Source organism: Tachysurus fulvidraco, chromosome 15 (assembly GCF_022655615.1).
Source record: "Tachysurus fulvidraco isolate hzauxx_2018 chromosome 15, HZAU_PFXX_2.0, whole genome shotgun sequence".
Lineage (NCBI taxonomy): Eukaryota > Metazoa > Chordata > Actinopteri > Siluriformes > Bagridae > Tachysurus > Tachysurus fulvidraco.
The window spans coordinates 16,196,921-16,220,635 of record NC_062532.1 but is presented as its reverse complement, the minus strand read 5'-3'; the positions used below and the strand labels follow the sequence as shown (position 1 = coordinate 16,220,635).

Below are 23,715 nucleotides of genomic sequence, written 5' to 3'. Positions count from 1 at the left end.
TTTTATTGGTGTTGACAAATCAAATCCCGCTATGGCAGGCGCTTCCTTCTGTGCCCGCCCACTGTCCTCTCCTGTCTGTGCAGGGTTTGTTGTTATCAAGATGGAGTTCTTGTTGGGGAATCCGTTTAGCACTCCTGTCGGCCAGTGTATTGGTAAGTTACATGGTTATGGCAGGGCTTTTATTAATATATTTATTCGACAGAATATAAAATAGGCTGTTTAACGTTGCTTTAATTTGACCGTATTCCATAATTAATCGGCATAATACCGGTTAGCGCAGCATCCGTTAGCTGGTGAACTAGCCTAGCTAACTAGCTAGGTGGCTAACAGTGTTAGCTAAACTGTATTTTATTGTAACGTTAAATATTAAGGTTATTCTTGAGTGTCATTGCTGCTGAGTAATATTTATGCTTCCAGGCGTGTTAACACACTAAATTAGATACACGTTTGTCTTCACGATATTCATTCATGAAACTAATTGTACTTTTAAACAACGTTGTAGTGTTTTAAGGTAGACCAATAAATCTGCTGCACACCATATATAGTCATTGCGTAATGACGTAATTGCGTTATTTCTTTTATTCTGACGCGATTTTTTACGGTCAAGACAGAAATCAAGACTGTAAAATGAACCCTGAGTGAACTGAGAGTCTGAAGTCAGAGTGATAACAAGTGGTGTATAACTTGTGTGGACTATATGAGGCTTTAGGATGCTTTTACACTTGTTGGTCCGTTGTAAGGGACAGATTTAGAGCATACGTGATCAAACACGTGTAAAATAATTCATTTATTGGACAGAAGCCTGGCAAGTGAAAAGTGTAAAGAAACATTTGCTAAAACACATGAATCTCAAAAGGCTCACATGACAGAGTCGGCTTTTAAACAAGGGATTATTTTCTCTTTAAATCGACATTCATTTTCTGGAGCTTGTCATGTTTTCACAGTTCAGTTGGGTTGACTCAATGTCACATTGTTTCATCGCTCCAAACCACATTGCTCAGAAAATATATGACGTCCTGTCCTGCCTCACCTGTCTCAAAAAACTCAAATAACAGAGGAAACATACAGAGGATGGATTCACTAAATATATAAATAATGTATCAAGTGTTTCTTGCTGAGATATCACAGGCATGATGCTGATGATGTGCTTTCAGACATGTCATGTCCTGTGTTTTTGTGCAAGAATGCATGGAGTCTGTGTATTTCACACATGTTAACTGCATGAAACAAGGTAGTGATGGGTAATGACAAAAGAAAGCCACTTAAAAGAGGCAGTAGGACTTGTACCGAATCGAACGCCGCCCCACGCTCCCGAGCTGACACACACCTTCACAAGCAGTTCCTGCTTTACGAAATACCATTCAGTGAAGTAGGAAACTCTGCGAAATATAGATGTTTTCCTACTGCTCGGAAGAGTATGATTCATATCTCAGGATTCCCAATGGCACTGCTGAGCATTTTAGCAAAGCCCTTAACCCTTAATTGTATAAAAAAATAAATGTATGTCACTCTGTATATAAAGGTGTCAGCTATGTGCTGTAAATGAAATGAATAAATCATTCACACACCATGGTCACTGTATCTCACATGCAGTTTTTTTTAACAACAACAAACACTTATACTCTTATTTTAAGCAGTGCAAATAAATATCCTCGTCAATATGGTTGAGTAAATAGCTGTTACGATCTTGTTGGCAGTTTGGGTTTCCTGTTCCTCCGTGGCGGTCTGAGTGATTCAGCAGTTTGTTGTGTAAAAGTGGAGACGTATGAGTCATGCACGGGTGCAAGATTTCTTAATCATCCCACTGAACATTTGCAAATAAATACAGTGAATGTTTAGTAAATAAAAGTGCTCATGGGGGCAAATTGCTGTTTACTGATGAAAGTGAAACGGGAGTAAATGAGGTTCGTAGTAAATAGGTCTGGTATTAAGGTCATGGTAGGTGTAGTTTGATGATAAAAATGAAATACTTTTTTACAGGAAAAAACATTCTAGGGTACTGTAATCAGCCCCTGGCTCAGATGCATCAAATGTCATCAATTGTCAACCTTAGGCTTGAAAGAATCCGTAATGCAGAGTAAGAGACAAGAGAACAAGCCTGAGAGTGTAAACAAAGCAGTGAGAGAGTGAAATAGTAAATGAATATAAGAGAAAATAGTCAGGTTTATAATAATCAGTCAGGTTTATCCATGTAACATGTCAACCAGTGAGGTGTTCAGACACACTTCTTAGCACACTTTATGCGTTTTTTTGAGAGAGAGCCTTGAATCCTCTTTGAATGTGTATAAACTTGGCAGTCACAGCTAAGAGCTTAATCTGTGCTGTGTAGATTGACACAGCACAACCCTCATTACGAAATGTTCTTCCAGCAGTATCTTAGTAGCTTTTTTATTTTTTTTTGCCAGAAAAAACATCCTGCTGCATTAAGTAGAAGATTTCTCAGTAGATCTCTGTAGCTTTCTCAAGCCTCGGGCACTTTATATTCTTAGCACATTTATAAATCATTTCTGGATGCGCTGATATTTTTGCTCATATTTTTTTTCCCGCCATTTGACGGACGCCTTTTTTTAGTGAGACTTACATTTATCTACACAATATTTACTTAATCACTAAAAAATACCCTATAAAATGATATATGTCATGAATCATGTCATGTAATTATTGCGATATAACCGTCCAGCCCTAGCTGTTCTCCCTGTTGGTGGAGTCTCATGGCAGTCACTCTGGGCCTGTCAGGTCGACGTGATGAGTGACACAACTGAAAGACATTCACCCTGTTGTCTGGATAATCTGAAGCCTAGAGCTTGAAAGAGCAAAATCGGCTGTGATCCTCTGAGGATAGCAGTACAGACCTCAGAGAGTTAGTGTTCGTCTTATGGGTTCTGAGCTGATGGGTGATTTTTACCTCAGCAGCCGTCTAAAAAACAAACAGAACGGTCGTCTATTCTCTTTTTCCACTTGTACAAACATGATACCTGATAGAGATGTAAATGGACCTAGCATTCTATAGCGTAGTGGAAGCTAAGTGATCAACGATACGCAGCACCAGCAATGCGTATCGCAACGGCATAGCAAGATGAAACTCTTACAGTTGACGATACACATTCTGCATCCTTTCACTTGTCCTCTTGTTGCCTGCCTGCTGATCCACCATATTGTGTTCACACCACGTTCAAGAAAGCTTTTCTAACAGTGGGTGGATGTCCTGGATCCCTTCAGCTTCTTCCACTCTCGTTAACGGTAACAAGCTGCTGTTTTTGTGACTGTGGAAAAGAGATCATTGTGCTTGTCCTGAAAGGGATTAGCTGTTCATGTTGATTTATTAGCTGCCATTCCAGAGCCCTGCTAACCAACTAGCACTCCATCTAGCATTCACATTTACCCACAATCCAGATGATCTCTCTGTATTGGGATGCAAATACCCTTTAACACAGAAGGAGGAATCGGCCTTTAGGAGTACATGTTGTCTACTCCTGCGTGTTTTAGATGGCACAGCACAGGCATGTAGCCTTGAGGCAGTTCTCTTCAGCCCAGGAAAAAGATGGTACAAAAAAAGACACCTACCTAATGTATGCTTGTGAGGGACTGTCAGAACTTCTTACATATCTCTATGTGGTACTCAGGAGATCAGAAGTCCTTGAACCTCACACCAATACAACATTTAACTGACTGTATATTACAATCACACCCCCAGTGTCACCCATATGAGGATGGGTTCCCCCTTGAGTCCGGTTCCTCTCAAGGTTTCTTCCTTTACCATTTTAAGGGAGTTTTTCCTTGCCACTGCTGCCTGAGTCACCTCAGACTTGCTCATAGGGGAATAAATACATACACACTGTGAACTATATACATCTAATAATAATCTAGAATTTTTATTCTGTTAATTCTTATTTCTTTTATTATTTGTTAATTCCTTTATCATTAATTATGTTTACCTTCTGCTCTGTGTTTATGTTCTGTAAAGCTGCTTTGAGACAATGTCTATTGTAAAAAGCGCTATACAAATAAACTTGAATTGAATTAAACCATTGTGGTTAATATCAATGTTAAAAAGTTGATAGTTCTCATGCCACAGATGAGATATTAAAATAGTGTGACCCCTTAATGTGTTCCCTTTGACCTACTATCTTTTAAAAATGGCAACCAATGCTGGTGAAAACCAGGCCACAGTTTTGTAAAACTGTTTTGTTCAGGTTTCCATGCACGTAAAGTTTTACCACCGCTCCTGGCCCAGCATCATATATTATTACTTCTTTAATTGTATAATTAACTTATTCTACATTAAATATAGTGCTTGTAAGTGACTAGTAATTTGGGAGCAGTAGTTCTGGTTGTGTGTCTGGATCTGAGATACTGTAGAAGCAGTGGATGGTACAGCATGTCGCTCAGTCACATGACCTGCACTGCTTTTTCCTCTCAGACCAGATTCACAGCATCCTGTAGAAGACCACTTTATATACTTTATACCACTTTACACACTTTATACACACCGTATTGCACATGGACATTTTAAGGACAATAATTAAAACCATACCCATTTATGTATATGTATATACATTATTTTTCACTTATATTTTCATATTTTATATAGTTTCTTTTTTTGTTTATCTACCTCCTTTTGGTTAAATATTTTTATCCCAAATTGCATTCCTTATGTTTGCATGTTGTACTCTGTGTGTATGTGACAAATAAGATTTGATTTGATTTGAAGAACGGACCAGATTTGCTTCCATTTTGTTAGTTATTTGATTTTTACACCATCTCTAACTTGTTTTCCTTTCCTGTCTGTATGCATTTGTCTGATTTGTCTCTTTATCACCTTTGCTTTCAAGAGTGATTTATCCTTCAGTGTGTACCTGAATTACTTAATTATCAGAGAATTACTGATTTCTCAAGCAGCAAGCTATGTACCATCTTTCTTACGATTTCTTCCAGTTCTCCAGCTCTTATATACTCCTACAGTTCCTAAAATATATCTGTCTTAGGATGACTTCAAATATGCAGCGTTTAGTCTGGTTGACTTGAGTCCCGGTGCGTTTACCATCATTGTGGTTGATTTAGGATCTGTCTCATTCAGCATGGACCACAATAACCTTTAGAATGTGAGTGAGGTTTTGTTTCCAAGTGAATTCGGTCACTGCTGGATGACAGCTAGAAAGCGATTTGACCCTAAATGGACTTGACTGCAGCAAGTGAACAGAAATGCTTTGCAAGCAAACCAAAATTGCAAAAACCATTTCTACAAGAAAGGATGAAATTCCCTTAAGGCTGCGAAACTGTTCATATCCTACTCATTCTCCTGAGTGACACGCACAAAGAATAACCGTTGTAAACATTTGGTGTTCAGTATTGCTTCTAGTCACAGAAATTGCTGCACTTTTACGTATGGATTATGCTGTCAAGTTTAAGTAGCTCATTAATTTCAGTTACGAATAAACTTAATATAAAAACGAAAGCATTGCATCCTATATAAATTTAGTTACAGAAATATTCAATATGAAAACGAAACTAAATCTATATATATTGCATATAAACCAATAAGATTAATCCTTAATAATAAGAATAAACAAAGGACACCCACATGCGCAGTTTTTCAGTTGGTGTGTAAATTGGTTCAGTTTGCTGTCTTAGAATAAATCGCTTCATTAGAACCAGCGCTAAGTAATCCTTTTCGGTGACTGATGAGGTGTGTCTCAGGCTGAACTGTTCTGTACACTCCTTAACGTACCGCATGCCAACATCGACCTTCTCCTGACACACTCCTACGTGGTAACTGGGACTGGTGTGTGATAGACCTGTAGCACCGATGTTTTGTTCGTTTCAGCTTCCGCAGGCATTTGCACACGATTTGCTTTAAACACAAAGATTGATAAACGTGGCTCATTCTTTCTTAAAAAGGTTTTTCATTGGCTAAGCTGTCTATAATAATTAAAAAATAATAATACTTATCATGCTGCTTAGTTCAGGTGCACCATAAAATACAAGTCTATAAAAGGACATGAATGAGTGTGGGCCAGAGCACAATTAGTGCCAGGACCAAAGAGGCCAGTACATGAATAAAGCATGGATGGAAGTGTCCAGGCTAGAGAAAGCTCTCATCACCATGCATGAAAGCCAGCTCTGTACTCCAGCTTGTCTCTAGCATGGCATGGTCAGCTCTCTGGCACTGCCAGGCAGAACCTAGGACCATAACGGCTAACTGATGGCGGCTGCTGTTCTCTGCCGAGACGTGCCAAATCATTATGGCTCGCTCTGTCTGTCCGTCTGTCTGTCTGTCTATCTATCCAACCATCCATCCATACACCCTCACCCTGGACAGAACAACTTGTACTTTGTTCTGTACTTTATTTTTAATCCTTTAAGCATGAGGTGCTTCTGCATGCAGGTTTTGTTTACATCCTCAACAATAGAAGGTGCTGCACCAACAGAGAGCAGAGACCTTTAGGTTTGGCTTTTGAGCTCTTCTCAGAGCTGACAGGCCATGAGTCCATGTAATCCATATCCATCTCAGCAGGCTGCGAGCTCTGAAACCCTGAATGTGTTTGTGCACTCACTCAGTTTGAGGTATCAGAGTTTGAGCCAAGAAGTGAAAAATTATTTCGAGTTTCACCTTGTTCATGAGCAACCTGCTTTTTAAAAACATTCCCTGCTTATTGAAAGTGAAATCTTGAATATTGGGTGACTCCGGTTAAGTGTACTTAAAAGAAATAAATCCTGTTGACATCCTTTTTTAACAGCATCCCAGTGTATAATCTCACAATGTATTAAAATCATTACATGGGACACCCTTTTGAGTGAATTACCCGAGTGAACTAATATAAGTTTCAGTGTCATAAAAGTACACAAAATATACTAGAAGACACTGAGGGAGTGTAAAACAATGGCATCTTGTCTACACTCCTTCAGCATTTAAGAGTTGATTAGAAGCAAGGGCGTCACTCAGCCTAGCGATTAGACAAGTCGAGCGAGGTCTGAAGATATGCATTATCATCATAATTCCACTAAAGCCTCAGTAGTAGTAGGCATTATTGATATTTTTTGGGCTCTAGAGCTTTAGATGATAGATCAGTAGTCGAGAGATCAATCTTATAGCCTTGTGTAAAGTTTTTGCACCCACGTAGTCCTCACTGTTCCACTGGTGGATCTTTGAATGCTACCTTTGGGAAGTGGTAGGTCACTGATGAAGGTGATGGACTACTGATCAGCAGATTGTTAGTCCCAGGTCTAAAATGGGATAGATGTAAGTCACTCTGGATAAAAGCAACTGCCAAATGCTGTAAATGATTTGTGTGTATTTGTGCAAGTCGGTTACTGGAATATGTTATTCACAGAGAAGGCCACCGATGGGTCCCTGCAGAATGAGGACTGGACGCTCAACATGGAGATCTGTGACATTATTAACGAGACCGAGGAAGGGTGAGTCCTCACGCACACACACACACACACACACACACACCCCTAAAGTATGTTGGTGATTCACTGCTGCTCTCAGTGACTCATTCAGCTGCTCTGAAATAACTCTTATAAAAGAATCCTCTGAATCTTCTGTGCATTCTGAAGGCCAAATCAGTACTCGATGAGGACGAGGCACTCAGCCTCGCAGCAGCCGAAGACGTTCCTCTCGACTGCACTTCCTCACATCAGCTTTCTTAAAAATGTTCTGTTTCTCTCTTCGTCTCTCACTCTCTCTGTGTCACACCAGCGTCACAGTCCTGCCTCTGTTCCATGTGAGTGAAAGAGTGTCTTGTAGTGCAGGACAACAGCAGGTTACTTGGGCCTGGCGTCGCCTTTTGTGTCCGAATTTGTGGGTGATGACAGGAATGTGAAAAATGTCTCACAGTCTCTCTTCTGCGAAGCGAATCTGTGTGTATATAGAACGTACTTAACACAATCACATACGTGTGTTTTTTTTGGTTCCTCTTTCCAGGGCCTGTATTATATACATGGCTTTAACATGTAAGATAAGAGATTAGATTTACTGCTCATGATGGTTCACATAAGCAGCCGATTGTGCTTAAAACATACTTTGAACTGCTAATGTATTTCTTTTCAAGGATATAGCAGTTTGCATACTACTTGGATGGATTTTCCAAATATATAAAAAATATATATTTTATAATTTTTAGTGTAATATTGAACTATTGTGCATAACATTGATTTTTATAGCAGGGATCCTTTGATTTATAAACAGGGTCATCTGAGAACCTCACAATCTCCTTCTTTTATTGTTGTTGAGGAGGCATAAAGCTGCTCTCTGACTTTTTGAAAGCTTTCTATATTATTGTCTGTATCTATAGTGCTGGAGTGCAACAGTTTAATGATTTATTTAAAACACTTTCTCTTTTATCCGGGTTTTTGCATTCACTGTTGTTACTGATTTGGTTTGTTTTGCTGTAGAGGTAAAGTAGTGATTGTAGTCAGATTGAAATTAGTGACTGCTTGTTTAATGTTGAGTACAGATTAGTGTGGTATAAATGCAAATTCCGTAAACTGACTTTATTCCGATGGATTAACACACCGTTAATCTCTGCTTCTAATTTCCTGTTGTGTGTGTTTGTGTGTGTGTGTCTGTGTGTGCACCCACATGTGTTTAGGCCCAAAGACGCCATTCGTGCCATCAAGAAGAGGCTGAATGGCAATCGAAACTTTCGGGAGGTGATGCTGGCTCTGACTGTGAGTACAGTATATATGGCTGTGGCTCTGTCTGTGAGTGTCTATGGCTGTGGCTCTGACTGTGAGTGTCTATGGCTGTGGCTCTGACTGTGAGTGTCTATGGCTGTGGCTCTGACTGAGTGTCTATGGCTGTGGCTCTGACTGTGAGTGTATGTGGCTGTGGCTCTGACTGTGTCTATGGCTGTGGCTCTGACTGTGTCTATGGCTGTGGCTCTGACTGTGAGTGTCTATGGCTGTGGCTCTGACTGTGAGTGTCTATGGCTGTGGCTCTGACTGTGAGTGTCTATGGCTGTGGCTCTGACTGTGAGTGTCTATGGCTGTGGCTCTGACTGTGAGTGTCTATGGCTGTGGCTCTGACTGTGAGTGTCTATGGCTGTGGCTCTGACTGTGAGTGTCTATGGCTGTGGCTCTGACTGTGAGTGTCTATGGCTGTGGCTCTGACTGTGAGTGTCTATGGCTGTGGCTCTGACTGTGAGTGTCTATGGCTGTGGCTCTGACTGTGAGTGTCTATGGCTGTGGCTCTGACTGTGAGTGTCTATGGCTGTGGCTCTGACTGTGAGTGTCTATGGCTGTGGCTCTGACTGTGAGTGGCTGTGGCTCTGACTGTGAGTGGCTGTGGCTCTGACTGTGAGTGGCTGTGGCTCTGACTGTGAGTGGCTGTGGCTCTGACTGTGAGTGGCTGTGGCTCTGACTGTGAGTGTCTATGGCTGTGGCTCTGACTGTGAGTGTCTATGGCTGTGGCTCTGACTGTGAGTGTCTATGGCTGTGGCTCTGACTGTGAGTGGCTGTGGCTCTGACTGTGAGTGGCTGTGGCTCTGACTGTGAGTGTCTATGGCTGTGGCTCTGACTGTGAGTGTCTATGGCTGTGGCTCTGACTGTGAGTGTCTATGGCTGTGGCTCTGACTGTGAGTGGCTATGGCTGTGGCTCTGACTGTGAGTGGCTATGGCTGTGGCTCTGACTGTGAGTGGCTATGGCTGTGGCTCTGACTGTGAGTGGCTATGGCTGTGGCTCTGACTGTGAGTGTATGTGGCTATGGCTCTGACTGTGAGTGGCTATGGCTATGGCTCTGACTGTGAGTGGCTATAGCTGTGGCTCTGACTGTGAGTGTCTGCCTGCTGGTTGATAGGAATCAGCCTCACTCATTAGTTACTAACAAGCCAAACTAAGCAGTGAAGAATGTAGCATGTTTGTGAAGTTCTGCTTCACTTCATGACTTGATGGTGCTCGTGCACAACGTGATGCATACTGCAGTACCAACTAGAGGCTGTTTATTTTCTTTTAATGAGCTGATTTGTGGCTTCTCAGCTGTGCGCTTTGCTTAGCTCTTTGATTCTTGACTCATTAGTTTAAAGCTTCCTTTTTGACTGTCAGTAAAAAAAAAAAAAGTGAACTTGTATTTGCGGGAACGCAGCTCATCAGCCAGCCGGAATTAAAACCCTGTGTGTTCCCCCAGGTGCTAGAGACTTGTGTGAAGAACTGTGGCCATCGCTTCCACGTGTTCGTGGCCTCGCGGGACTTCATCGACGGCATTCTGGTGAAAATCATTTCTCCGAAAAACAACCCTCCTACTATAGTGCAGGATAAAGTATTGGCGCTGATCCAGGCAAGCAGTTTAATCTACTACTCTTCTCCTCCTAAATCCATCTTCCTTATCTGTGGTTTTTAATAAGATGCTGACGACCAGAGTCTGACTGCTGTATGCTCTGTTTGTTCAGACAAAGGTTTAGAAAAATATTACACAGCAGCGTCTGGTCGTGTCTTAAAACTCTTGAGCAGAATCAGTTTGATTGTTGAATCAGAACAGTTGTTATACATAAATTATTTTTTTTTATAGTTGCCTTAAATTTGGTTAAATTGATCAACTGAATGACCATTGTGTTTTTTGGACTATTTTACAATTACATATAGATTTTCTAACTACATTTACTGATCAGAAAAATAAATTGCTATAAATGATATTATATTTGTATGTAATGGTTACATCTTTCTGTGCATGAAATATAAATGGCATTTTATCTGGCATGTAGGACATTATGAAGGCTCTGTAACACATTATTTTATGCTCTAATCTCTAAGCCATTTGGGATTCAGCCTGAATTTTGAAGTAGCTTCTATTAAAGAAAACTGCCTTAAAAACATCGAAGATCCCAGGTTTATTTTTTTAACAGTGAAAATAAAACAACAAAAAAATCGGAAGCATGAATGTTTGAGAAAAAAAGATATTGTATATGATATTTTTCTATATGTCACTTCTGTTTATAGTTTAACTAGTAGGTAGTGTTTCTTAAAGATTCGACCCCTAAAATATACTGAAATGAAATACATTTTAATATAACCTCTGATTAAGGCAGGGGAAACTCTTTAGTGCTAGTCTTTTACTGCAAGACACTGTCATGTCTGGAGCATAAAAATTTACCTCACCTGATCTGAAGTGACCTTTATCATACAGAGTAGCTGGCATCGCAATGTCAGGTGTGTCAGTGTTAATGTATTACTTTTATGTCTACACCAAATAGTTCACCATATATCTTTACATGCCGAAGCAAAAAACGACTGTGTCAAATGCAAACGCTTTGTGTTGTGTTTGCAGGCTTGGGCTGATGCATTCAGAAGCAGTCCAGACCTGACTGGAGTCGTCCAAATTTACGAGGAGCTGAAGAGAAAAGGCGTCGAGTTCCCCATGGCAGACCTGGACGCTCTTTCACCAATCCACACGCCGCAGAGAGTACGACAGCCATGTCATTCAACCCATTCTACTATTTTTCTGAATTTTATTTCCCAGTGTTTGAAATCCCAGCACATCAAATGCACAGTGCATCACTCTTATGCTTACGGTGTTTTGTTTCTCAGGGAAATGCAGAATATTCATTCCTTCAAAACAAGAATTAATTGTTATTGTTCTTGTTATCAGGGAGTCCCAGAGATTGACCCAGCCTCACATAAGTACAAAGCTTCTCTCCAGCCCAAGCCAGCATCCCAGCCACCTCAGACCTCTGCAGCTAGTGTCTTACCTGCTCAGAATCCAATAGCAAATGTGACAGGGCCCGTCATACCAAATGCAGAGCAGGTCAGTCTCACTGTCAGCCATTGTGATTGTTTATGTGGTGATAAACAAACCTAATACCACTGAAGTTTATTTCATTACAGCCTTGGATTTTTGTTTTAGTCTAATGTAAGAGATAACATGTATTCTGTGTGTGCGTGTGCGTGTGTGTGTGTGTGTGTGTGTGTGTGTGTGATCTTTTAAAGATTGCAAGACTGAGAAGTGAGCTGGACATTGTGCGTGGCAACTGCAAAGTGATGTCAGAGATGCTGACAGAGATTGTGCCAGGGCAAGAGGATGCCTCTGACCTTGAGCTCCTCCAGGTCCTAAATCCGTCTGTATTTTTCTAACAATTGCTTGTGTTCAATCAGTATATATCACACAACATGTCACATAATGACAAATGCAGAATCCACCACTAGGGGGAGCTGAAGCACCGTATATATCAGGAAACAGACATTTTCAAGGATTCCCTTTTCTTCATAGAAGTGTTCAGTTTTGGGTTTTGTGGGATAGACAGATTGAATGTACTAAATAAACTAATATCGACACTATCAATAGAAGCTTCGATTTGTTTCCAGTATGTTAAACTTAAAAAAACTAGTGCAGTGTGACATGCCGACGACCTGCATGTGTTGCATGCAAGCAGGAGCTGAACAGGACATGTCGGGCCATGCAGCACAGGATAGTGGAGCTCATCTCTCGTGTCTCCAACGAAGAGGTCACAGAGGAACTTCTACATGTCAACGATGACCTAAACAACATCTTTCTTCGCTACGAAAGGTAAGTACTTATATTTGATGTCCCTGGAAGCTTAAATCCGTTCCTTTATGATGTGGTTAATGTTATTCCCTGCACAAGTTTTAAAGATTATTGACTTTCATTGTAAAATGTGTGACCTAATCTCACCCATCACTGGCCTATTTCACTTGATACTTGAATGATTTGAGATGAAGCAACATAGTGAGAACCTATCAAGTGCAGATGACTGTGATAACACCATGATTTAAACGTCACGTTGAACAGTCCTAAGTCTCTCAGCTTGTATTATACTATTTAGTTCTGCTTGAGAAGCAAAACACTTGGGAGTCTTGAAAGGAGGCATGTCAGTCAAGAATGTCTATTAAAATATATGGCTCACTTTTTAGAAGAATATTATCAGAGATTTGATCAAACAAATCTGCTGGATGTTTAATATAACACATTTGAGAACTTTTTTAAAAATCTATTTTTTTTTTATAAATTAATTTATTTTTACAAGGTATTGGGTTTTGCTGATTGATTCAATATTTCTGTACTTACAGGTATGAGAGATACAGATCGGGCCGGAATACACAGAACGGGGTGAGATGGAATGTGCTGAATTTATAATCCTTATATTCTATTACACACAAGATTTTAACCCTTATATTGTTTTGTAATGTAGTTCATAAAATTCGGCCTGCAAATTTCTTTTGCCTATTACATTTCCAGGAATAAATGTATTTACCTGATAATTTGTACACAATTGAAGTTTTAGGCTTTTACCCATCTGGTGTGTATATATCGCATGCTGATGTGCCACTGGTTATTTTGTTGTTTTTTTTTGTTTGTTTATTTTGTGTTTGTGCACTGGATAGCTAATGAAGGCAAGTATAGTAAAACTCCAGCTTTTGTGATCAATATGGGTGAAGGTAAATATGGGGAAAGTTAAAACATGGCTTTTAACGTGTGGAGCATGTCCGACATGCCCCATTGACATGTTTTAACTTTAACTTGCTGTAGAATTCACTAGAGCAGTCCTCTTCATTTTTTTTTTATCCTGCCTCTTGCACACACACATTCTTGCAGTCGTCTGTGGTCCTTGATCCCATAGCCACTTCTTTTCCACCTTTACTTTCCAATAGCAGCTACAAAACTGATTAAATGGACAGCAGCGCTTGTGTTTTGCTGAACCTGGTTCCTGTCTATGTGAAGGTGTATTGGGTGATGTATAGTAAGTGGCTGTGATGTGCAGGTGTTGAACGAGGCTTCAGCGGAGGATAATCTGATAGATCTGGGCCCGGGATCCCCAGCCGTCGTCACCCCACGAGCCAGCGCTGCAGTCACTCCCACACCTCCCCCCAGCCTGACTACTGCTGCTGCTGCCCCTTCACTCTCCACACAGCTTGCAGGACTGAGTAAGACACACAAACACAAGCACAACCATGCACTTACAACCTATTATTATGGTCACCACTGGAAGCATTTAGGGAGCACATGCGTATGTTGAAATTAAAATGTGAGCACACGCACCTTCACCCACAAACCCTGACTCCGCGTTTAAAAACCCGTGCTGCCTGATTTTTAGCTCCTGTACTCACCGAGTGCAGCCGATGTCCAACCAGGACATACTGTATGTTCTACATGATGGGAAGACAAACGCTGTACTAGGTGTGGAAAATAATTTACTTTGTAAAATTTTAACCTTTTCAAAATGAATGTTTAGCTGTGAAAAATACAAGGTTTGTCTCTGCCAGAGATGTACCACAAGCACAACTATAGCATTTTCTAATCTATTTTACTGTCAGAAATGGAAAAAGTACATTGTGTTTGAGGATCCCATTCCTAATGTGGAGCTAAAGTATGGTGAACATGTTGACAGCGGGTATCCGCTAGCGTTTATTAAGCTTATGTACATTTCACTATGGCACATAGATGTCCAAAAACTTAATCAAAGCCTGGTATTTATCACATGAGGATAACAATTGGGGTGGCCAATTGTTGGCTGCCCACTGCTCCGGGTGTGTGTTCACGGTGTGTGTGTATGTTCACTGCTGTGTGTGCACTTTGGATGGGTTAAATGCAGAGAAAAAATTCTGAGTATGGGTCACCATACTTAGCCGTATGTCACGGCATGTCACTCAAAGTTATATTCCGTGCTGAAGTAAGGATGCTGGGAGATTATTTGGTCAAAGGTTAGTGGGCACCTAACCCTCAAAAGTCATGTTTGTTGTACCTTCCATTCCAAATTTAGTCCTTCTTTTGCTTGCATAATATGTTTCAGGTATAAAGGCCTGGGTGCATTTTTCAACTTTGGGCTCAACCTTTTGGGCTCCATTAAAGCGAATTGTAATGCTATAAGCATGCAAAAACAATCTACAAAGATTTCAGTCGTGTGCTTCCTGTTTTGTGGCAAACATTTGGGGATGACCCACATAGTCAGGGGTCCACAAACGTGTATATTGTAGACAGAAAAAAACTTCTTCCTTTTTTCTTTTCATCCGTTTGCCAGAGGGAAATATGAGGTTTTTCCAGGCTGCTACATTTATCGTTGTTGTTTTTTGTTTTTTTCAAATCCAAAAAGGCTATGCCTGCGTGTCTGCCTGCGTGTCTGCCTGCGTGTCTGCCTGCGTGTCTGCCTGCGTGTCTGCCTGCGTGTCTGCCTGCGTGTCTGCCTGCGTGTCTGCCTGCGTGTCTGCGGCCTCTGAGAGATAGAATCTCTTAGCAGCTTAAAGATGCTTGTATTATTTAGGCACTAGCACTACCAATGCCACACACTTCACACAGATCATTCAATTAACCAGTTATCCGTTGACTTTATAATTATGTCTATGTGCAGATTTGGATTCTGAATCAGTAAGTGGCACTCTGAGTGCACTGTCTGCTCCCAATCCTCGTGATGACTTTGACATGTTTGCCCACACCAGAAGCAGCTCCCTTGCTGATCAGCGCAAAAAGTAAGCACCTCTGACCCCAGATATTAAGCTCAATAACACCACCAATGCTTTACGTTCTCTCTAATTATTTTCCCATCTCTCTATTCCAGCGTGAAATACGAAGACCCGCAGGCTCTCGGCAGCCTAGCTTCTGCTCTGGATGTCCGACAACAAAACGCAGCCGGGGTGAGTTCCACACCGCATGCTGGGAAATATCACTTTTAATTCTTCCTTCAACCTGCCATGTGTCTTGTGATGTAGAATCGTGGTTCTATGAAACTTTAGCCGATGAGTCTTTTATTCTAGGCAACTAATATCTGCATGGCCCACTGTAGCTTTAACTAACCTTCATAGAGGACTGCTTTTAAGTAGAGATTGCATCCTAGTATGGTTTGTTCAAAATATTGAGTATGTTTGTACATTTGCAATGTATATTTGTAGATAATGGAAGAAGGAAATGAATTTAGTACAAACAAAAAATCTGTCCATTTTATTTTCAGTTATTTCAAATTCATATGCGTCTCAAAAAATGATTTGGTCAATAACATTACACAACGTTACTGAGATGGATTATTTACGCTAGAGGCCTTGCTTGATTGTAAAGTCTGAAACATGCAGTCATAGCAATAAAATATTAATTATAAGCGTGCAGCTTTTAATCTGTGAATGGAAGTACATGAAGGGATTATCAAAACAATATTTAGAACATGAAGACTGATTACAACTGGTATTCAGTGCCAGGTGCTTTCGAGTGTCGAAATCAGCAGGTTAAAGTCAGTGTGCCGTGTTACTCGAGTGCAGAATTTACTGATCAGCCCACTGGTCAAAGATTATTCCCTTTTCTTTTTTTTTGTCTTTTTTTTTTCATTCCACCGATCTTGGGTCATTCTGCTATCGTTTGTCTCCCCGTTTCTTTTATAAATAAAGTTCTAGACCTTAAAGATGACTGCTACATGACTTTCCTATGTTTTTCTTTCTCTCTCATTTTCTCTTCTGTCTTTTTCTCTGTATGGGGGGTGGGGGGGGGGGTTGGCTTTCTGTTTCACATCTGTAAGATGTTTTCTGTTGTTGATTCAGTTGAGTGTAAAGGGTGATAACGCAGAGTTGGAGCCCATAGACAGCTGGCTCATTACCCAAGGAATGGTGAGGACTTCACCAGTAGCACTGTCTCCTCCTCAGTGTCCTCCTGCGTCCATCCAACATGTCATCCATACCCCCTCACCACCGCTAAACAAGCCCATCCCATGCAGTAAAAGGGAGAGCTCACTTAATAATCTTAACTGATGCAATATAGACTTTTTTTTATAATCAAAATTATACAGATTAAACAAACTTACCAAGTGCACACAGCCAGAATTGATTTAAATAGTTTTGCTCTAGTCATTTCTCTTTGTCTGAAATCTTAAGCTTCTCAGAATGCTCAAAAAAATGTAATCCGAGACTTTTTTCTTCACTCTGTCCCTTTTACTGTGAGCCACTCCATCCTCGTCTGTCTTCTCTGCATACAAAATGCTGAAATGAAACAACCTGCTTGTTCCTTGGTACAGGTGTGGATTTTCATATGCAAGCAGGATCTGGTCTTAAGGTTTTGCCAAATGGCCCAGCCCTAGTTTACTGAAGTATCATGCTCGTATGGAGTATATTTACTGCATTAGACAGGGTTACATCTGGGGGAAAAACCCTGATATATTTAAAAAGAAGTAGCGGACATTTTCATATGCTAATGTCATGCCTTGTATAAGTATTGACACCCTCATTTAATATATATATATTTTAAATTGAAATGGTGTATATATATATTTTTTAGAAGCAAGATGGAATTGAACTGGTATATATTTTTTTATTATTATTTTTAACACAAGATGGACTTGAAATGGTATAATTTTTTTTTTAGAAAGATGGAATTGAAATGGTATAAATTTATTTATTTATATATATTTAGGCTGCAAGTCTTCTTGAATGTTTCTCTCAGATTTGCACATCTGGATGCTGGGGGTGAATGCTTATGCAGGGCACCAAATTACTTGGATTTGGACAGTGCAAAACTGATCGTCTAGATGTTTTTTTTTATTATTTAACGGTACAGCTTCATGCACAGCGCTGGCAAACGTTATTTACTGACTAGTCTGGCATGGCTCAGCCGTTTGACACTCCTTTACAGGTTTTGTTACAATAATTGCCTACTCTGCATTTGTATGCCGATCCAACAGCTCTAGAGTGAAAGCTTTTCCACTCACTGTCTTTGTTTATTATGAGTAACACTATGTCTAACTACATTTCATATCGATGAATCACGAATTAAAGAACTTAACTTCGACACCCTTGCGGTTTACTCATCCAGTGTGAATCCAGCTGTAGATTAATCCTTTAACCCATTAACCTAATTCACATTTTACCTAACTTTTTTTACATCAGCATGAAAATAGTCAGAATTATACAGAATATAGTATTTGTACTCAGTTTAGTCATAGATAATTAGCTTAAGTTTAACTTGCTCACACCTGGTTTAGTTACAGGACATAGTACTTAGTGTACTATCAGTGAGCTTGCTAGCAAACATGGCTAGCTAATGTTTAGAGAAGTAATCTTGGGTAACAGAGGTGGACAAATCATACGTTTCTTACTCGAATAAGTGAAAGTAGTTGTAGCTGATGTAATTGCGTTAAAGTATGGTAGCTATGTACGATAACACAGAATTAAGCATTATTCTCTTCTACCAAAGTTTTTAAAGTAGCCCATCATCTTTTTTGCCTCATGAAGACATGCGCATTAATGAGTAGTGTCAAATGAAAGCTTTGTTTTATGGTGTCTTGGTTCTCTGTGTGTATTTACATAAACTGTGAGGCACAAATTGTGTGTACAGCTGACCATCACAGCCATATGTGGGCCTTCCTCAAACTCTTGCCTCAAATTTGAAAGCACAATCCGTTTAGAACGTCTTTGTATGCTCTGGCAGTAATATTTCCTGTCACTGGAACTAAGGGGTCCAGACATGTTCCAGATGAACAGTGTTTTGCCAGGCACATGATTTCCAAGGATGGTGTCAGAGAGCCTGTGTGACTTGCATTGAGCTGGGACCTCGACCCTAATTAAGATCTTTAGGATGAACAGAAACGTATTTGACAAATTCCACAGATTAATTGAGTCTGTTGCTGACCATTTGCAGTCTTAAGTGGCCTTCCCAGTCACCAGATCTAAATCCAGTAGAAGACTTTTGGGATGTGGTAGAACAGAGAATTGCAGCCTCGATGAGCCCCTGATGCAATTCTGCAACATGGACCAGAATCTCAAATGGATGTTTCCAACATCTTGTGGATTCCATGCCATGAAGAATTGAGGCTGTTTGAAAAGTTCAGTACAGCTTTCCTAATACTGCTTGGTGAGATCACATGCCAAAAGAGAATGTTTATTTTGCAGAAGTCGATAAGTATTGGCTTTTTTTTTTTCTGTTTCTCTGGTCGTTGAATTTTTCTGCTGGCAACTTTGAACAGCACAGACGTATAATCTGCTTCTACTGGATTGTAGTTACAGTTTTGTCCACCCCTGCGAAATATAACGAAATAGCTGCCAACCTTAGTGCCATTTTATCTGTTCCCATTGCTGGTTTTTAAGGGCACACATCACTGCACTGTGTGGCCAGTGTTTTCTTTGTTCTGTTTTCTCACCTGCGTGCAAACAGAAACAAATAGAAAACACAAATGAGAAAATGACTGAAAAGTTGCCTGTGTTAAGTCATTAATGGTGGTGACTATTTTAGGACCAAGCTAAATCAGCTGAGGTAAATCTACCACAATTAAGGATGTTTAAACAAGTGCATATGATGACTTCCACATCTCAGGAAATTCCTGTTAGTCACAAACACAGTAGTATTGTCATCTCAGATCTTCGTGTGGAAACTTATGTCCTGGCATACATATTTAAGTATTAAATGCAAGAATATAAGAGAAATTTTTTTTAGCATATCTACAGCCATTGATCAGAGCCTCTGTCCTGTTCTTAGCTGAGCTCCAACATGCTTCTCTCCACACAGCTCCTCTTTTTTTTCACTCTGCCTCCCACTGCATGCTGTACATTTTAGCAGTGTTCATGCTTAATGTGTGTGTGTGTGTGTGTGTGTGTGTGTGTGTGTGTGTGGGCGAGTGAGAGAATTCATGCATACTGTGATTGCATGTGTTGCTGTTGTTATTTTCCTCGCAGAGCTCCTTGTGATTTTACGGTTGTTGTTTTTTTTGTTGTTGTTGTTGTTTTTTTCCTGTTCTTTTTTTTCGGGGGGCGGCTTTATTTGGTGGCTTTGCGGTGGCCCTTGGTTTGTCCATGGCTTTGCTTCATAGATTCCTGTATCGCAGTCGTCTGTCATGGATGACATTGAGGAGTGGCTCGGTGCTGATGTGGTGAGAATTCTTTACCTTGATTTCATTCTCTCTTTGTTTTTGCCATCGCATTCCACGTCCATTTCACGTAACACGATAAATCTTTATGGGTTCCTTAACTTCATGTGTGTACTTGCCAGTCGAACAATCATATTAACACAGTTCGCAGTCAAGCTTGCCTTGCATCTGTTCTCATATCATCTGTTATTTAATCAGGACAAAAGCTTCATAGCGATAGGAAGTCATGTAGTAAGGTTGTCTGTCATTTGGCTTGTTTGTGTGCACTAAAAAGCTAATGATGAAAGTGCTGGTTGCTGAATGTTTCAGTATAATGGTGCAAATTGCTCTGTGGGTCTAGTGAAATGTCCTCATACTCAGCTGGATTGTATTGTGTTTTTTTTTTTTTTTTGTGTTGGATCAAATGAAAACAGCTTGTTAAATCTGAAGTGATCAGATCATTGTGTTCAGTCAAGGAATGCTTGCATTAAACTGTGTTGGTATTATAAAGGTGCTCTGGAAGGTAGGTATCATTTAAAGGAATGCTCCACTGCCTTCCAACCTAATCCTGTTTCTCCTCTCCCAGTATTTTACGTATTGAACTTCTCATGACATTAGCAAGAATCGTACCAAGTCGAGATGCCACCAGTGTCTGGAATTTTGGTATTTCTCCTGCTGTTGTCTCTTAAGACCTGAGCATCCACTCTTATTGCTGTAACACAGATGTACAACATATTTACATTTTACAATAAGATGCTCTTACTACGGGTTAAGAGCCTTGCTCAACTAGTAGCTTGGTGCTTTTGGGATTTGAGTTCACAACCGTCCGATCAGTCGTCCAACACCTTAACCACTGAGCACCTTAACCAAAAAGACTATTATTTTTCAGAAGAACTTACTAGCTGGAAAATCTTGGGTAGTAGTTCTTTCAGTAGTAAAATACTGAAAATATTTCTTTGCATTTCTATCAAGGTAGTATTATTACAATGAGTACTTTTACAGAACTACAGAAATAATGATGTTCTGTATGTTGTTTTCTAGGTCTGGAAATAGTTTTAAACTTCTTTGCATTTGAAGCCCTGTTCTGTTCAATTCCAACCGGAAAAAAACAGGCAGAAATATATAGCAGCTGTCTGTCTCACTTACTGCAACACTCCAAAGCATTTTTTTATTGCTGTGTGAGGGCTTGAGACAAATTATTTTCAGCCCATGGAAAGCTTTGGGGTTGATTTTAATGACTCAAAGTCTTTGATCAGTGATGCAGCTCTTTTTTGGGATCGACTTCTTTGCAAACCGAAAGCAGGGTATCGGCTCGACGACACATGGGACGTACTAAAAAATGTATTGTTTATACAAAGAAAAGGATGCAATGTCAGATTTATTTCTAATTTCTATTTTTGGTATTTATAGATATGTAGTAGACACAGTAAGTAGTTGAAAAGCACTGGAGTATTCCTTTAACTTTAATTACAAATGGGATCAAATGTCAACCATACAATAAATGAATCCAATCATTCAACAATCCAATACTTATTTTGCTCCTTGTGTACTAAACAGAAAGGTGATGAGGCTGAGGATGGAGTGACCAGTGAAGGTAGGAATTGTTAAACTGTACATTAACACAGCAAACCAGTTCATTTTTGGATCAAAACAGGATCAGTACTGCTGTTGAATTGTCATTCTACTTTGCTTCTCTTTTAGAGTTTGACAAGTTCTTGGAAGCCCGAGCCAAAGTTGCAGATGCAGCATCACCGTCACCTCCTAGAAGCGAGCCCTCTGTTCCTGCGAGCGCACCGAGCAGCAGCCGCAAGAAAGCCGAGCGGACTGAGGACAACCTGTTTGCGTTGTAGGTTGCACATGAACTTGAAGAAAAGCGCCGTTCATCCCTGTCAGCATTCCTTTGGATGCCTGCTGCCTTTCCATGCTGCTTACTGTCACACGTTTCTTGATCCATCATGGGACTCTCGGTTCATTTCCACCTCTCCAGCTGCTGGCTGGAGCTGGGCGGCTTCTGTGATCCGGCTCCTCTTCCAGTCTCAGCATGCTTTTATGTGTAACTTCAGGGGCAGAGGGATGATCCTTCTTAAATGAGCAAATTTCTCCTCAGTGAAGTCATGTTGTAGTTTAAGTCATGCCAAGATTATAACTTACTTCTGTTTATTAACAGAAGCCTTGTGGAATCTAGCTTGGAAAAGTGACATAATATATCAGATTTCCCGTGCAAGTTTAGCTAGCAATCTGAAATCTGCTGTTCCATAAAGGTAATTCTTTCATTCTTGTGCTCCAATGCCATTATACCACTAAGGGACTCCTATACTTAAGAGTGACAAATTAAATGAAAAACAGACAGTCTTAGGTTTTGGGACTTTTCAGCTTGTAACTTGGCATACATTTTATAGATTCTATATAAATCTTAATAGCTGTACTGGCTGAATGAACATTATTCTTGCAATATGTATTCCCTCACAATTGCATTTTGATAATAGTTGGAGAGCTCTCCATCACTTCAACATCTCCCAGGGGTGTTCAGTTCGGTTTAAATCTGGTGACTATAAACTCAGTGGCATACGACTTACAGTACAGACCAAAAGTTTGGACACACCTTCTCATTCAAAGAGTTTTCTTTATTTTCATGACTATGAAAATTGTAGATTCACACTGAAGGCATCAAAACTATGAATTAACACATGTGGAATTATATACGTACATAACAAAAAAGTGTGAAACAACTGAAAATATGTCATATTCTAGGTTCTTCAAAGTAGCCACCTTTTGCTTTGATTACTGCTTTGCACACTCTTGGCATTCTCTTGATGAGCTTCAAGAGGTCGTCACCTGAATTGGTCTTCCAACAGTCTTGAAGGAGTTCCCAGAGATGCTTAGCACTTGTTGGCCCTTTTGCCTTCACTCTGCGGTCCAGCTCACCCCAAACCATCTCGATTGGGTTCAGGTCAGGTGACTGTGGAGGCCAGGTCATCTGGCGCAGCACCCCATCACTCTCCTTCATGGTCAAATAGCCCTTACACAGCCTGGAGGTGTGTTTAGGGTCATTGTCCTGTTGAAAAGGTGGTGTGTCCAAACTTTTGGAAGGTGTGTCCAAACTTTTGGTCTGTACTGTACATTACTTTCATGCTCAACAAACCATTCAGTGTATTTTTGTTCCCTGTGGATGGGATCATCCTATAAGAGACCACTCCCATCATGATAGAAATGTTTTAGAGGATAAAGATGATCAGACAGTTAACGTTGTATTGATTTGCAGTGACACTTTCCACTAATAGCGCTTTTCCACTAAGCAAATCACTCTCAGTGCACGTTGTTGCTATTTCCACCAAGACATGAGCGCAGCTGAAATAGTGCTGAGCACTGATTGCTAAAACAGTCGAACAGCAGTTAGTGATCAATGTCTCTGGAAAGTATCTTCAGTACGTGGCTAATAGAGAATGCCAAAATGTGTTTTGGTCTGTGGGTGATTAATTAAAAGCTTGTTTCTCTGTTAATTAGAGAGCTAAGTGTTGCTTTTGGTAAAATAAATTCACTCCGGCTTCTTATTTTGAGAGAGAAACAGAAATCAAAGATTCATAGTTTTATTTACTTTTGCTCTTTTCCATAATTTAAGTAGTATTTTTATGTTAGCCTTTTGATATCCTATACAGAAATTCTTCTTACTCTCATGAGTATAGTTACATGATGGAAATTCTCAGCCAGGAGACGAATAGTCAGGATAGTATTTATTTAGAGTATAGACCAAAAGTTTGGACACACCTTCTCATTCAAAAAGTTTTCTTTATTTTCATGACTATGAAAATTGTAGATTCACACTGAAGGCATCAAAACTATGAATTAACACATGTGGAATTGTATACGTACATAACAAAAAAGTGTGAAACAACTGAAAATATGTCATATTCTAGGTTCTTCAAAGTAGCCACCTTTTGCTTTGATTACTCTTGG

General features: G+C 40.1%; 1 protein-coding gene and 1 long non-coding RNA gene across 5 annotated transcripts; one reads left to right on the top strand and one right to left on the bottom strand.

Moving 5' to 3' along the window:
• The first annotated feature begins 19 nt into the window (after nt 1–19).
• LOC113638032 (TOM1-like protein 2) lies at nt 20–23,578 on the top strand. Of its 4 annotated transcripts, XM_027139001.2 has the most exons (16): nt 20–152; nt 7,332–7,416; nt 8,595–8,673; nt 10,128–10,277; nt 11,265–11,399; nt 11,586–11,741; nt 11,924–12,040; nt 12,367–12,500; nt 13,022–13,061; nt 13,714–13,876; nt 15,298–15,415; nt 15,505–15,580; nt 16,472–16,537; nt 19,726–19,785; nt 21,319–21,355; nt 21,463–23,578. In XM_027139001.2, exons 1-16 carry the CDS (start codon nt 32–34, stop codon nt 21,609–21,611), a joined length of 1,686 nt encoding a protein of 561 aa, XP_026994802.2. In that variant the 5' UTR covers nt 20–31; the 3' UTR covers nt 21,612–23,578. The 4 variants fall into 4 exon arrangements, with proteins under 4 accessions (XP_026994802.2, XP_026994803.2, XP_026994804.2 ...); XM_027139002.2 differs by lacking the exon at nt 16,472–16,537; XM_027139003.2 differs by lacking the exons at nt 16,472–16,537; nt 19,726–19,785.
• Nucleotides 16,405–16,902, bottom strand: LOC125138905. The gene is made up of 2 exons (XR_007138025.1): nt 16,732–16,902; nt 16,405–16,621 (listed from the first exon to the last, which is right to left on the bottom strand). It is a non-coding gene; the product is annotated as an uncharacterized LOC125138905 (long non-coding RNA).
• Nucleotides 23,579–23,715: the final 137 nt, after the last annotated feature.

Coding starts and splice junctions, on each gene's coding strand:
- LOC113638032 (XM_027139001.2), top strand. CDS start 32: ATGGCAGGCGCTTCCTTCTGTGCCCGCCCACTGTCCTCTCCTGTCTGT. Junction 8,674..10,127: donor AGGTGATGCTGGCTCTGACT/GTGAGTACAGTA, acceptor GTGTTCCCCCAG/GTGCTAGAGACTTGTGTGAA. Junction 12,501..13,021: donor ATCTTTCTTCGCTACGAAAG/GTAAGTACTTAT, acceptor CTGTACTTACAG/GTATGAGAGATACAGATCGG.